The sequence below is a fragment of the Acomys minous genome (genome assembly GCF_964271855.1).
Source record: "Acomys minous genome assembly, chromosome: 16".
NCBI classification, from domain to species: domain Eukaryota; kingdom Metazoa; phylum Chordata; class Mammalia; order Rodentia; family Muridae; genus Acomys; species Acomys minous.
The window spans coordinates 16356260-16370184 of record NC_140498.1 but is presented as its reverse complement, the minus strand read 5'-3'; the positions used below and the strand labels follow the sequence as shown (position 1 = coordinate 16370184).

Genomic DNA, 13925 nt, shown 5'->3' with positions numbered 1-13925 from the left:
TCTCTGTATGTTCTGTGTCCCCGTCTCCTGTCATCTGTTCTCTTTATCGTCCTGTGGAAGGAGGCAGGCGCTTCATCTCTGCCGGCTCCGTAGCTTTTTCCTGGCTTCCCCCAGAGACTTTGAAGTAATTGTGGGAGGCAGAAGAGGCCTTTCCCGGTAGCACCAACTCAGACGGACTTGTATGGGTTCTTTTTGTTCTCATTTCTCTGTTTATTCAATTCTCAAAGTTGATTGGCGCGTCACTTTCCATCTTTGTGTGACTATTTTCAGTGACGCCCACACACTGTTCTTACTGCCGCCTCTAATGTTTCCCTTTTTTCTTCCTCTTCCTCAACTTATTCAAGAAAAATAGGGAGACATGTATCCAAAACCTGAGGTCCAGCCTCTGATTGTATTTTAATTTTATGAGTATGGATGTTTTACCAGTATGTGCCTGGTGCATACAGATCTGGAAATGGAGTTATGAATACCATGTGGGTGCTGGAAACCAAACCCGGGTCCTCTGGAATAGTAGCCACTGCTGTTAACCTCTGAGCCCTCTCTCCAGTCCGCAGCCTCAGTTAAAAAATGATCGTGTGTTTGTGTGTGTGTGTGTGTGTGTGTGTGTGTGTTGCTCTCAGTGCCTATAGAAGCCAGAAGAAGGTATTGGGTTTCCTAGATCTAGAGTTACAGATAGTTGTAAACTGCTTGAAATGAGTGCTGGGAACTGAACTCGGCTCCTCTGCAAGAGCAGTGAGTGCTCTTAATTGCTGAGCCATCATCTTTCCAGCCTCTGTGGCCTCTCTTTTAACCCAACTTGGAGTTCATCTTTATTCCTACTTATTCCTACCCTCCCCAGCTACATTTGGTCTGCACTTGAGGGAGAGGTGTTCACTTACTTAAGTTTTCCTATGTTATAAATGCAAATATAGTTTTTGTATTTTTTTTTCCTGTTCATACCTCCATAGAATGAGTTTGTTCAAAGCCACAGTGAATTTTGAGGATAAATTTCTAATCATTCAAAAGTAATAGTGGGTTTTTAAAAATTATTTTATTAATTTATTCACTTTGCATCCCATTTGTGGTCTTCCTGACGTTCTCCTCCCACAGCGTTAGTTTCAGGTCTCACATTGATGCCCTTGGTCCCTTGGACTTGAGGTTTGGGCACGGTGAGAGATAGTGATCTAGTTTCATCCGTGTGTGTGTGTGTGTGTGTGTGTGTGTGTGTGTGTATGTGTGTGTGTGTGTGTGTGTCCAATTTTCACATCACTATTTGTTGAAGAGGCTGCCTTTTCTCTGATGTGTAATTGTGACAGGTGGCTGTGGGTCTGTATCTGTGCTCGATCTGCATGTCTGTTTTCATGTTGGTTCCGTGCCATTTTTTGGGGCCATGGCTCTAGTATAACTTGAAATTGGGGGTGGCGACATCCCCAGCATTGTTCTTTTTACTCAGGATCACTGTGTCTATTTGGAGTCCTTCTGTGCTTCCATGTGGATTTTGAGTTGTTGTTTTTTTTTTTGTAATTTCTGTGAAGGATGGAATTTTGACGGGGATTGCACCGATTCTGTGAGTTGCCTTAGATAACATGCCATTTCCCCTGTATGTGTTCTACCAATCCATAGGCAGAGAGTGGCCTTCTGTCTTCAGCTGCCTCCTTCAATGTCTTTGTTGTTTTTAAAGTTTCACTGTAGAGAGATCTCTTTTGGTTCTCTCACTTGGTTAGGTTTATTTCAAGGTATGTATGTGTATGTATGTATGTATGTATGTATGTATGTATGTATGTATGTCTGTCTAGCTATGATATTTATCTAACACTTAAGCACTCTTAAGTTCTTGATATGAGTGACCCCTTTGGTCACCCCTGCTTGGCAGTTGGGGATCATAAGGAACCATCTGATGCTGGCACTGAGATGCGAGGCTGGACACTGTGAGTCCAGAGCCTGAACCCCCAGCCACGTTCCTGTAGCCCTCCCTGGGCTCAGCTGCCTTGCTTCTGTTTACAGTTAGTATGAGGCAGACACAGGCAGAGGGAGACTCAGACCCTGGACCCTGGACCCCTGAGAGGGCAGGTGGTTCAGGGTACCCAGCTCAGCAGTTCCCCCAGAGCGTTGAACGCTGTGGTGAGAGCAGTTCACGATGTTCCCCGCCAGCTCTCCTCTAATTTACTGCAAGGCTCATGGGATGCCACCAACTGTCTCTTCAGTCAAGTTTTTGCTTGTAGGACAGGTTGAAAGCCTACACTGTGCACCGTCTCAAGACCGACATGGCTGCCTGATATGCTGGGCAGTCTTCAGGCAGAACCGCTCCCCTCCCTCTACCATGAAGTATTTGGTGAAATTATCATGGGTCTTATCATGGTGTCTTCTAGAAGAGGAAGTGATGGGAATGCATGCTTCTTTCTCTTTGGCACTTGAAGACTGATGTATTTGTGGCTCCATCAGTGGAAGGAAGTGAGCAGTCCCTCAGAAAAGCCTGCCTTCTTTCCTCCTCCCCCACCTCCACCCAGTCATCCCTTTGGGAGAGACTAGATAGAAGACCAGCTGGGAGAATAGGGCACCACTGCAATCCTGGGGTTTGGGAGGCTGAGGCAGGAGGATCTCAAGTTCAGTGGCAGCCTAGATACTCAGTAAAGCAATCGTGACATAGTAAGGTACCACTTGTGATGGTGCTGCCAGTAAATATATAAATTACACATACACATCTCTCTATATAATATACATATGTATATACATACATACATACATACATACATACATGCATATGTACATGAACTTACAGCCAGGAGACCATAGTAATTCTTTGTTTCTGATCATATATTGCCCAGAGATTGGACTAGATAGTGTGGTTCTCCTCTGCAACCTCAAACATCAGGGTTCTTCCGACAGATAGATAGCATCTTCACTTCCTTCGAGTTCTCAGCTCCGAATGTGGAGCCGGGCTGAATTTCCTGGCCAGTGAGCAAAGCTCCTTCCGTCCCAGGCATTCTTGACCATAAATGTCCCCTCTCTCTGCAGGTGTTCTGGCCATCCTCATCCCTCGCCTGGAACTGGTCATCTCCTTGGTGGGCTCCGTGAGCAGCAGCGCCCTGGCCCTCATCATCCCGCCCCTGCTGGAGGTGACCACCTACTACGGGGAGGGCCTGAGCCCCCTGACCATCATCAAGGATGCCCTCATCAGCATCCTGGGCTTCGTGGGCTTCGTGGTGGGGACTTATGAGTCTCTGTGTGAGCTGATCCAGCCAAGCTCTGGCAAAAATTCCACCAGTGCCTTCATATAAGGATCTGGGTGTGTTCCCTGTACCTGCCCAGCCCCACCCTTGTGTGTCTCCCAGTAGTGTCCCCGCATCCTCAGGTGTGGGTCAGCCACTGGAAAAAGGCAGGGCTGCTGCCTGGGCACTCTTCCACCTGGCACTGGACCCTTGGGTAACCTGGGCTGGATGAGACTTTAAGGTTGGGGGAGGGCGGGAGCAGACACACCACTTGTGACGGTGCAACCACTGCTTTCATCGCCCCTCCTCCCCCGGCACCACCTCCTCATCTGACCTGCCCCACCCACCTAGATTATGCCCATTGCACAGTTCACTTTATTTGAAAGGTCTCCTCCTGCTCCTGACGTTTTTCTCCTTCCCGGGGCCAGGCCTGGATTAAGTTAAGTGGGGACCCTTACGTTTTACAAAGCCAGGCCTCTTTCTCTTTGGGCTCCCAAACGCTGTACCTCACTATTCTGCCCCAGCTGAGTTCTGAGGGGCTTCGGGACCACCTCGAAGTTTACAGCCAGTCCCGAATGCTCAAGGTATCCATCTACTGTCCGGCTTGGGTGAACCCGCAGGCCACACCACCTCTTTACACATCTTCTCTGTGTAATTCACAGGACTGACCCCCCCCCTTGATCCCTTTAGCTCTTAGAGTTAATGAGATGCTGCCCAGATTTGGAGGTATTTATAGTTTATTTAAACTTAGGTTCCAGGCTCTGACAACAGACCTGGCATCATGGTGGATTACTTTTCCATCAGGAACTTGTACTTGGCTTCTCCTGCCTCAAAGAAACCTGCTTTCAGGGGACCAGGGCATGTGCCCTCCACCCTCTTGTCTGAGTGGCCTAGAGGCCCTTATTTTTGTTTTGTTTTGTTTTGTTTTGTTTTGTTGAGATAGAGTCTCATGTCACCAAAATTGGCTTTGAACTGTCTCTGCCTCAACTTCTGAGATTACTAGCACGAGCTGCCACACCCAGCTGGCTCAGAGATCTTCAGCAGATCATGTGAGCATGGACCATCTCTGGGAGATCCGTGCATCCATGGACTTCCGTGTGTGAGACTGGAGTCCAGATGGCTGTTGGGAAGTGCTTGTGGATTGCTGGGCTGAGGACTAGGGTGCTGATTGACTTCCGCTTCAGAGACACTACGCACAAGGGTCATTGTTTACAGTTCCTGGGGAGGGAGCAGAAGTCCCGCCTTGCCTCATGCTGCCTCTGTATCCTGGGCTTTCAAGGAACCACTAAACATTAACTGTGACCCATCTCTATCCCCTTACCACGCCTCCCATAGAGTCACCTGGCTTCCGGGTCAGTCACCTCAGGGTGGGCCTTCAGAGGCAGCTGAAGGAAGTCTGAGGCTTGCCATAGCTCCCCTGTTGATGGAGGGATTTCCAAAGGGAAGTCATTAGCTCCCCTTCTCTGAGTTGTGTGTGCTTGAATGTGCACACGTGTGCATGCACCCCTGAACAGAGTGGTTCCCTGGCTCTTACCTACAGATCGGCTTTGCCTTGAGCCTTGGTTTAGAGAAGGAAGCAAGAAATTATCAGGGTCTTGTGTGGCAGGATCTAGAAGGGCTGTGGCCCAACCTTGCAGGCAAGCCCTTTCCTGCTGTTCTGTCCAGAGCCTGCTGAGTGACTTCCACGGCAAGGAAGAGGGAAGGATGGCCTCTGGCTACAGCAGTAGCTGGCCTAAGCAGTGTTGCTAGGAGGAGGCACTGCTGTCTGCCTGGCCTGTAGCCCCTAGGAGAACAGCACTCTTTACCCTTTGTCGCACTAGCATCCCCACAGGTGCTTATGTGGCCTGGTGCTGGGTTCACAGAGGCCTTGCTTTCTGAAGTTTCAGGCTAGAGAAGGACCAAAGTAGGTTGAGATGCTGGCCAGCAACCCAGCTGTGGTGGAGGCTCCCTCCTAGAGGCCCCCTGAGCATGGCTTCCTGGTGTATTCAGAACTGTTAAAGGCACCCCTGTTCATGTGGTCTTGGAGATCAAAACTCAGTACTCTAAGTCAGCTGTCTCTTCAGGGCCGCTGGCCTGACATCGTGTGGCATTCAGCTAGTGGCAGCTTCCTTGGTGTGGCTTTTGTATCTTTTGACCTCTTGCTGTGCTCCTGGGGCTGTCAGTTTGGTGGCTTGACTGAATTGACTCAGATCAGGGGTTTTTCTGGCTGGACACTGGGAAGAGGAAGAGGAAGTTGGTCCTTCGCTGCACACAGCCTAAGGGCCTACAGGAGCCCTGAGTCAGAACCCTTTTCTCTCTTTCTGGCTGTCAGTTGGGTGCCAGATGGCCTCTGGTGAGAAAACACCCAGACAAATGGACTACGCTTGATCAGAACAGGCAATGCTTGTGGAGAGGGAGCCTGAATCCAGATGCCCCAGGGGCAGACGTGCTGCCCCCTCTTTGCCAGCCTGCACCTTGCCTGGACCTGCCGTTTGTCCCCAGATTTGAACACTTGCTGGAAAGAATAAGGTCCAATCTGAGCAGCCCCACCCTGCCCTTACCGGTGTGGCATCCTTTGTAAAGGGCTGCCTTCAGGGTCAGGAGAGGTTTGGGTCAGTTTAGCCCCGCCCATCTCACCTCTCCAGCGACACCTAGGGGCAGTTGCTCACAGTCGGCTGTTCATCCTTGAAAGTCTTAGGTAAAGTGCGTCCAGTGGTCTCAAGGTAGATAGATCCCAGAGCCTGTCCTTAGGCTCTTTCACCCCCATATTTCTCCCTCTTCAGTGTCATGTCTTTGGATACTACTGTTTCCCCCGCTCTTTCCAGAAAGTACAGGCCTCAGATCATGTTTACAGCATTCTCTGTGTATCCATTTCTTACCCCCACCCCCACCCGCCTGCATGTCGAGGGCTCTGGACACGGCTTTGCTTTCTCTACTGGCCAGCCCCAGCCACCACTCCCACTGGGACACTGAAGCTTTCTGGGACCTGGTATGGGAACCAGACAGAGAGGTAGGAGATGGCAGTCAGGAGGGTGGCGCCAAGTCGGCTTTAGAATCTCATCTTCCAAAGTACATTACACATCAGAGAGCATTAGAGGAAAGCAAGCCATCTATCTGGCTGGTCTTGAAACTGTGGTCAATACTTGAAGGCACTTTAGTCCTGCTGGTCGCGCCAGCTTCTGCCAGGTGGGTTTCTTCTTTTTTCTGTGTATCCCAAGACATTAAACCTTGCTCGTAGGCAGCTATCAGAAAGAAAAAAAAAAAAAAAGAAGTAGAAAAGGAGGCTGGAAGGTGCTTGGTGTTTGCCTTGGTCTTTGGCCTAAATCAAGGTGACATTAAAGAAGCTGGGCTTTTTTTTTTTTTTTTTTTTTTTTTTGGTTTAGACAGAGTTTTTCCGTGTAGCCCTGGCTGTCCTGGACTCACTCTGTAGACCTGGCTGGCCTTGAACTCACAGAGATCGACTTTCCTTTGCTTCCCAAGTGCTGGGATCAAAGGTGTGCACCGCTCGCCCTTCCCCCTCCCCTGCGCGCTTTTTTGTTTATTTGTTTGTTTATGAAAATAAAATCCCATGTCTGTATCATAAATTGTCAGTGGATGTGCATGCGAATCAAGGAACCAGAGAACTGCCATGCGGAGAGTCTTGATAGCCAGACAGTACTGTGGTTACAAGCCTTCTCAGATGTGCATTTCAGTAGGGTAAGGGTACACATGTGGGTCATGTCAGAGCCGCTCAGTCTCAGTTGGGTTGCGCACATGGATCTTGTATTAAATTTCCACTTCAATAAATGAATTTTATTTTTTATTTTTAAAAGGCTGCAAACCGTGTCTTTGTTTTTACACTTAAAAGAAGAAGAAGAAGAAAACCACCCACTAGGTTAGAACCATCTGTTGAAGGGAAAGGGGTCTGAGAAAGAGTATGAGGATTTGATTTGTTTTGTGTGGTTTTGTTAATCAGTCCTGCCTCCCTAAACCACTTCAATATGCTCCTGAAATCCTAGGTAATATTTCCCTTCCTTCCTTCCTTCCTTTCTTTAGTTATTTCTTTTTGTTTTTGTTGGTTTTGGTTTTTTGAGACAGGGTCTCTCTGTGTAGCCTTGGCTGTCCTGGACTCACTCTGTAGACCAGGCTGGCCTCAAACTCACAGTGATCCGCCTGCCTCTGCCTCCTGAGTGCTGGGATTAGAGGCGTGTGCCACCATGCCCGACTCTGGGTAGGCATTTTGAATGCCTTCTACATATACCAGTGGGTAGTTTTAGGTGTCAACTTGGCTTTTCAGTCAAATATCAGCCTCGGTGTTTGCAAAGGTTGGCATCTACAGTGGTTGACTAAAGATAACCCTTGCGCAAGCTTCGTGTGGCTTCGTCTCATCTGAAAGTTCTTAAACTGTGGCCTCCCTGAGGAGGGATCCTGTCTCCAGACCACAGCACCCGCTTCTGAGCATCCACATGGAGGTCAGCTCTGGGAACTTTACACCTGTCAGCCACAGCTACGCCAGTTCTTTGAAATCTGTTTTTACACACACACACACACACACACACACACACACACAGAGTTTGCTTACACTAACTGAGGCGGCTACTAATTCACCCAGCAGAACAAATGACCAGATCACAATTGCATCACTCAAGCTTCTCCAGACAGACTGAGCCAACCCAAAGTCCCAAAGACTCAGGCAGTCTTTCCAGCCCACCAGCTGGCACAGGAATCTGCAACACAGAGAATTTTGGTACCAGAATTCAAGCGTTTCTCAAAGTACCTGCCTCTTTGCTTAACGCCTCAGGGGGCAGTGCTATGAGGGTAAAGGGAATTGTCATAAAAGAATGAAAAGTTTAGAAGACGCCAAGTCAAGGTGCTGATTTACATGGTCGCCCACAGCAAGGTTCCATTCACACACAGTGGCTGGGCTCTGCACTCCCAGATCTCCAGGTCGCTCGAGGTTAGCCCCTTCCTACGCTGGAGACCCTCATGTGAGTGACAGTGCACTGACCCGGGGTTCCTAGGTAGGTAGCTTCCCATTTCAGCCCTTTGTAGATGTGTTTAGAGATTGACCCTTACATGATGCATTTTTCTTAGAGCAGTGGTTCCCAGCCTCTGAGTTCTGACCCCTTTTGGGGTGGGGGTGGTTGAATGATCTGTCACCAAGAGTCCCCTAAGACTAACAGAAAACACACATTTTTTTTTAACATTCTGATTCATAACAGTAGCAAACATACAGTTACGAGTAGCAATGAAAATAATGTCATAGTTGGGGGTCACCACAGCATGAACAGTGCCAGGAAAGTTGAGAACCACTGTCCTAGACTATGGTCATTGGCTCCTTCATCTTTTTAAAAAATTAAACATTACCCCCACGTATAGCAAAATTTTCTGGTTTTTCCAAGGCACAACTTGATAAGACTGTCTCAATAATAATGTAGAACATTGACTTCGCCTTAAATGCTTGCTTATTTATGTCTACATTTGGTGTGTGTGTGTGTGTGTGTGTGTGTGTGTGTGTGTGTGTGTGTGCAAGTGTGTGCACCTGGGTCTTGGGCATCCTGCTTACTTTCTGAGACAAGATTCCTCACTGACCCTGGAATGAGCGAGGCTGGCAGCCAGGATCCTGCAGTCTCTGCCCTGTGACGCTGGGGTCATAAGCATGTATCTGGCTACTTCAGGTTTTTATCTGGGTTCTGGGGATTTGAGCTCAGGTCTTCATGCTTGTGCGGCAAGCATTCTTACCCACTGAGCCATCTCCGCAGGTCCCCCCTATAGCATTTTGTAATCTCCCCCTCCCCATACCACTTTGCCCTTGGCCTTGGCGCAAAGGTCTGTGGATATGGAAACTACCCAGAGGCTGGCTTTTCAATGATAAAGGTAGAATAATGTGTTGAGACTTTTTTTTTTCTCTTCAGTGACAGTCAACAGTTTCCTATATAGCATCTTATTTAATACTCAGCCAGTGAAAGAAACTTCTGGCAATATCTCCTTTGCAAACAGAGAAATTAAAGGGATTTAAAAACTTACCCAAGATGCACATTTTCTGCCTATCCAGGTCTTGCCTCTTGCTTTTGCCCCTGAGATCCATGGCTCCTGCCTCCCACTTTCATCTGCCCTCCTTCGGTGGGCACAGAGAGGCCTCCCTGCCCCCACACCTGCTGGGTACCTGGGCCACCCACACTGCTCTGACCCCAAGCCTGCTCTGTTCACACCACCCTCATTAGTCCTGAGTTGTCATCTGTGAGAGCCACCCTGCCTGTCCAGTCTTCACAGTATGGCTTGCTCCCGACCTAGCTGGCTGCCCTCCTCCATGCTCAACCTGGGACTCAACTCCCAGCACCCACACCAGAGGGGGCTGCTTGTCTCAGGAATCTTCCTGGGAGTTTTTTTTGGCTCCTTCCTCAGCTATGTGCTGTTATATGATGAGCCTTATACCTACCTGGGCTCCATTAACCCTCCGTGGTCTTTGGGTAGCTCAGCTGCAGACTCATCCAACAGAGCATAGGAAACACTAGAAGAACTTCACTTGCTGTTGAGCAGGGCCAGACTTAGTGGCTCCCTCACCTCTCCTCCATATGACCTTAGGTATGAGGATGTGCAGTATGTAGGTAGGAAGACCTGTTCAGCTTACAGGCAGACAGCAGGCTGTTTTGTACAAGGGCTGAGTTGGCCCTGGAACCATGAATAATGAGAGTCTTTGTACTTGGCCCCCCCACCCCCCCACCCAACCCCACCCTTACTCCCCCACCCACACCCACCCCTACTCCCCCCACCCACACCCACCCTCAGCCTAGCTCCTAAGCTGCTGAGGACATTGACTAAGGGAGAGTGCCTTTCCCCTCAGTGTCTGCCCTAGGGGTAAGCCTGTCCCTGGTTCCGTTGGGGACTCGGTGTAATCTATAGTGAGTAGTGTCCTGGATAAGGAAATTAACTTCATTAAGCTTTTAGTTTCATGTTAATCTCACCAAGCAGTTTCCTTGGCTGGATCTTGGAGGCTTTATCAGAGAATCTGATAAAATTCTAGACTGTCTTTGATGAGTCAGGTCCCAGAGGAACCTAGGCAAGGGCCCCGTGCAGAGACTCGTGATCCATGGTTTCAGGCCTCATGCATTTCAGGAGGCAGCCCAGCACGATCAGCACGGGGTCAGTGCCCCAATGCAGGGGCAGCTCACTAAGTCACTATATCCTGCAGTGGCCATGACTGTCCCTTTAGACAGGGCCCAAGCAACTGTGGGCCCTGGGTAAGTCACTCCTCATCCTCAAATGTCGTGTCTGGTATTTCTTTTCTAGTCAGCTCTTTGGGAATCTCCCTTCAATTCAGAAGAGCGTAGACCACTCTGGCTGAATCCCTCTGTTAGAATTCCAGAAACTTCTCATGGCATCCAAACCTTACTGAGATCTCTGTCTTTGGTATTTCCAGTGAACACATTCACCCTTTGCTTTAGAAAGCCTTGGCAGCCCTGAGGCTGACACTGAGCCCTCCACATGACCATCACACGGGAGTCTGCTGTTGTTTGCACTTTGTCTCCACCTTCTCCCTCAGCAGGAATTGCCTGAGCCTGCCTCCTGCAGCCCCTCAGAATACATGCTGGGGGTCCCTACTCTTTTGGCTTCCTTTGAACTCCTTCTGCCCCGCCCCCTCCAGCTGTCTTCCAGACTGCTGGATCACTCTTAATGGTCCCAAGACCAGCTGTAGAGGCTCAAGGCTGAGACGACTTGTACCTCTCAAGATCAAAACCCTCTGACCTTAGAGTTCTGGGCTGGGCTGTTTCTGAACCCTGCCCCATGGGTCACACTTGCAGCTGCTGCCTGTTGGTCCTCTGGGGTCCTGACATGGTTTCACAAGCTCACACGCAGAGCAGACCTGGGTTTTAGGAAGGTTAAGTGACTTGGGACTATAGTCACTCCGAGTGCCTGACCTCCAGCATTGGATCACAACAAACGACTGTGGGACTGTGGCTGCTAGCAGTGAATGCTTTTGTGTGAGGTAAGGTAAAGACCAGAATCTGTTGGCCCAGATTCTTTGGGTCTAGAGGTCACGTGGCTTCATGGAAGGATTGGTTCTTGAGGTCAGAGATCCCTCTAGTGGCCAATCTGGGAAAATGCACAAACAAGGAGTTGGGGGGGGGTCTTTGGGCTGGGAGATGTTACCTGTCAGTGCTCTGTGGACCTTTTAAGGACAGGACTAATTCAATTGTTCCAAAACACAGTTGTTGTTGTTGTTGTCGTCATTGTCATCATCATTGTTGTTTTAGTGTGAATAGGGATTTCACTTGTGTTAGAAGAAAGCAACCGGTGGCCTGGACTTAGCTCAGCTGATGAATGATGGCTGACTTGGTGGCACTCAGTCCCCAGCACTGCATACATAAATGGAGTGTGGTGGTAAAAATAGGGTGACCAGAAGTTCAAAATTATTTCCAGCTACATAGCAAAGTTAATGCCAACCTAGGCTGCTTGAGTCCCTGTCTTAAAAGATTAAAGAAAATGCTGGGTGTGGTGGTGCACGCCTTTAATCCCCAGCACTAAGGAGGCAGAGGCAGATGGATCTCTGTAAGTTCGAGGCCAGCCTGGTCTACAAAGTTTAGTTCTGAGGCATCCAGGGATATACATAGAAACCCTGTCTCAAAGAAAAGAAAAAAAAAAAAGGAAAGTGGTGTCCTTATGTGACAGTTGCTGTGAGCTATCCTTGCTATTTACAGCAGTTACCCTTCTCTGTCAACCGGAGTAGATTCAGAGTTACTCAGGACATACTTTGGTGTGTGTCTTGGGGATTCCCAAAGAAGCTTAACTAAGGTCGGAAAACCTACCCTGAAGGTGTGGCTTAAAATTAATCCCAGATTCCATGGAGTTGACAATATTAGCCATCACAGTAACCAGTGTGATGCTATTTAACGTATTTGTTTACTGAGAAAAAAAAAAAACCCCAGAAAGACTTTGGTAAAGAAGTAAAGGGAATCCTTGGTGCAGAGATGGTCTTTTCAACAAGTAGCACTGAAGACTGGCTATCCACGTCTAAAACTCTGAGTGAGACTCAGCTCCATAAGTGAAACATAAGACTAGAAAAGACATCGCAAAACCATAGAAGCTGTTATACAGGAAAATACAAACCATCTTTGGTTCGGCAGTGACTTTTAAAGGATTGCTCAGGAGACATCTGGGCACGTCTTTGAGGGAGTTTCCGAAGAGATTTAGCCGAGGGAGGGAGACCCGCAGTGAACGTGCGTGGCACCGTCCTGCAGGATGGCGTCTCAGACTGTACAAAATGAAGAACGTAGAAATCCAGCTGGGCAGCGGCATTCTGCTCTCTCTGCTCTCTGACCTGTCCAGAGGTGTGCACCTGGGTAGTTAGGCACAACACCAGACGTAGCACACGTAAAGGGACGAAGTGCTAAGCCTTAAAAATGAAAACTTTGTGCCATGTTTTGTAATGTGCGCTGTAATCTCAGCCATTTGAGAGGCTGTGGCAGGAGGAGCTAAGCTGTTCCATATGATAACCATCGCGGTGGACGCCCCATTACAACACCAGGAATGAGCCCTGCTTTGTACAATGGACTTCGGCTGGTAGCGTGCCTATGTTGGTTCATTGATGTAAGAAATGTGCCACGCTGGCGATGGATGTACATGCTGTGTAAGGGTGATAGCTTTGTGTCTTCCACTTAACTCTGCTGTGAAACGACTACTGAAAGCCTCTATGACGAGAACTGGGGATGTGGCTCAGTTGATACAGTGAGTGTGATTCCCAGTACTTCATAAACACCTCATGATGCTGCACACCCAGCACTCAGGAGATAGAGGTAGGAGGACAGGAAGTTTGAAGTCATCCTCATCCTGCCTGGGCAGCATGAGGTCTAAAATGCTCTCAAAAAAGAGTCTTTAAAAATGAGAGTTGGGTCAAAGCTGCTCAAGGATGTGTGAGTGTGCAAGGGAGCTGGGTGACACAACCTACCTGCCTGACTCCAGAGCCCCCAGTCCACCTGGATGTCTCACGCCAGCCATCTCTGTCAGGCTGGGCTTTCTAGTCTCACGTCACGACAGCTGCCAAGGGAAGTCCCATTCAGGAGTGAGGCAGCAGTTGCTGGCTCCCTCAAGACTTGTGTTAGTGAGGTCCCTCCTGCAACCATCCTGAGTGGTGGCAGGAAATGAAGTCTTGAGCCTTAGACTTTTAGCATGCCTGCTGCTTACAGCCTCTGCTGAGAACTTTAGCGTTCCCATCTTTAAATTGAGGGGCTTGGGGCTGGTGAGATGGTGGGGCACTTGCTACCACACCCGATGACCTGAGTTCATTCCCTGAGAGATGCACAACAGGAGAACACTAACTCCCACAAGTTGTTCTCTGACCTCCAAACACATACAAATAGATTTTTAAATAAATAAATAAATAAGGATTTTTTTTTTCCAAGACAGGGTTTCTCTGTATAACAGCCCTGGCTGTCCTGGAACTCACTTTGTACACCAGGCTGGCCTCTAACTCACAGTGATCCTCCTGCCTCTGTCTCCCAAGTGATGGGATTAAAGGCATGCACCACTATGCCTGGCTCAAGGATTTTTTTAAAAACTGAACTGGAGAGGGGCTATTGGAATCAGAGGTGTTTCCCTGAAATACTGTCCTGGCTCTATACAGACCTCTGACTTGATGTCTGATTGAGCTCAAGGGTCTAGCGTAGCCAGATATCAGGGTAGTGGACCTGTCCAGCTCATCAATTCTTTATGAACCTGGACTTGGACACTCTTTTGACCTGACCCTGACCCAGCCTGAAGGACTCTAAGTGACACAGAAAG

The 13925-nt window shown here is 48.8% G+C and overlaps 1 protein-coding gene across 2 annotated transcripts in view; it reads left to right on the top strand.

Moving 5' to 3' along the window:
- Positions 1–6978, top strand: part of SLC36A1 (solute carrier family 36 member 1) — a 46184-nt gene extending 39206 nt beyond the window's left edge. For both annotated transcript variants that reach the window (XM_084762410.1, XM_084762409.1), the window contains exon 11: positions 2995–6978. In XM_084762410.1, the coding sequence (XP_084618536.1) occupies positions 2995–3257 (263 nt within the window). In that variant the 3' untranslated portion in view covers positions 3258–6978. The remainder of the gene's footprint in view (positions 1–2994) is intronic.
- The last annotated feature ends 6947 nt before the right edge of the window (positions 6979–13925 follow it).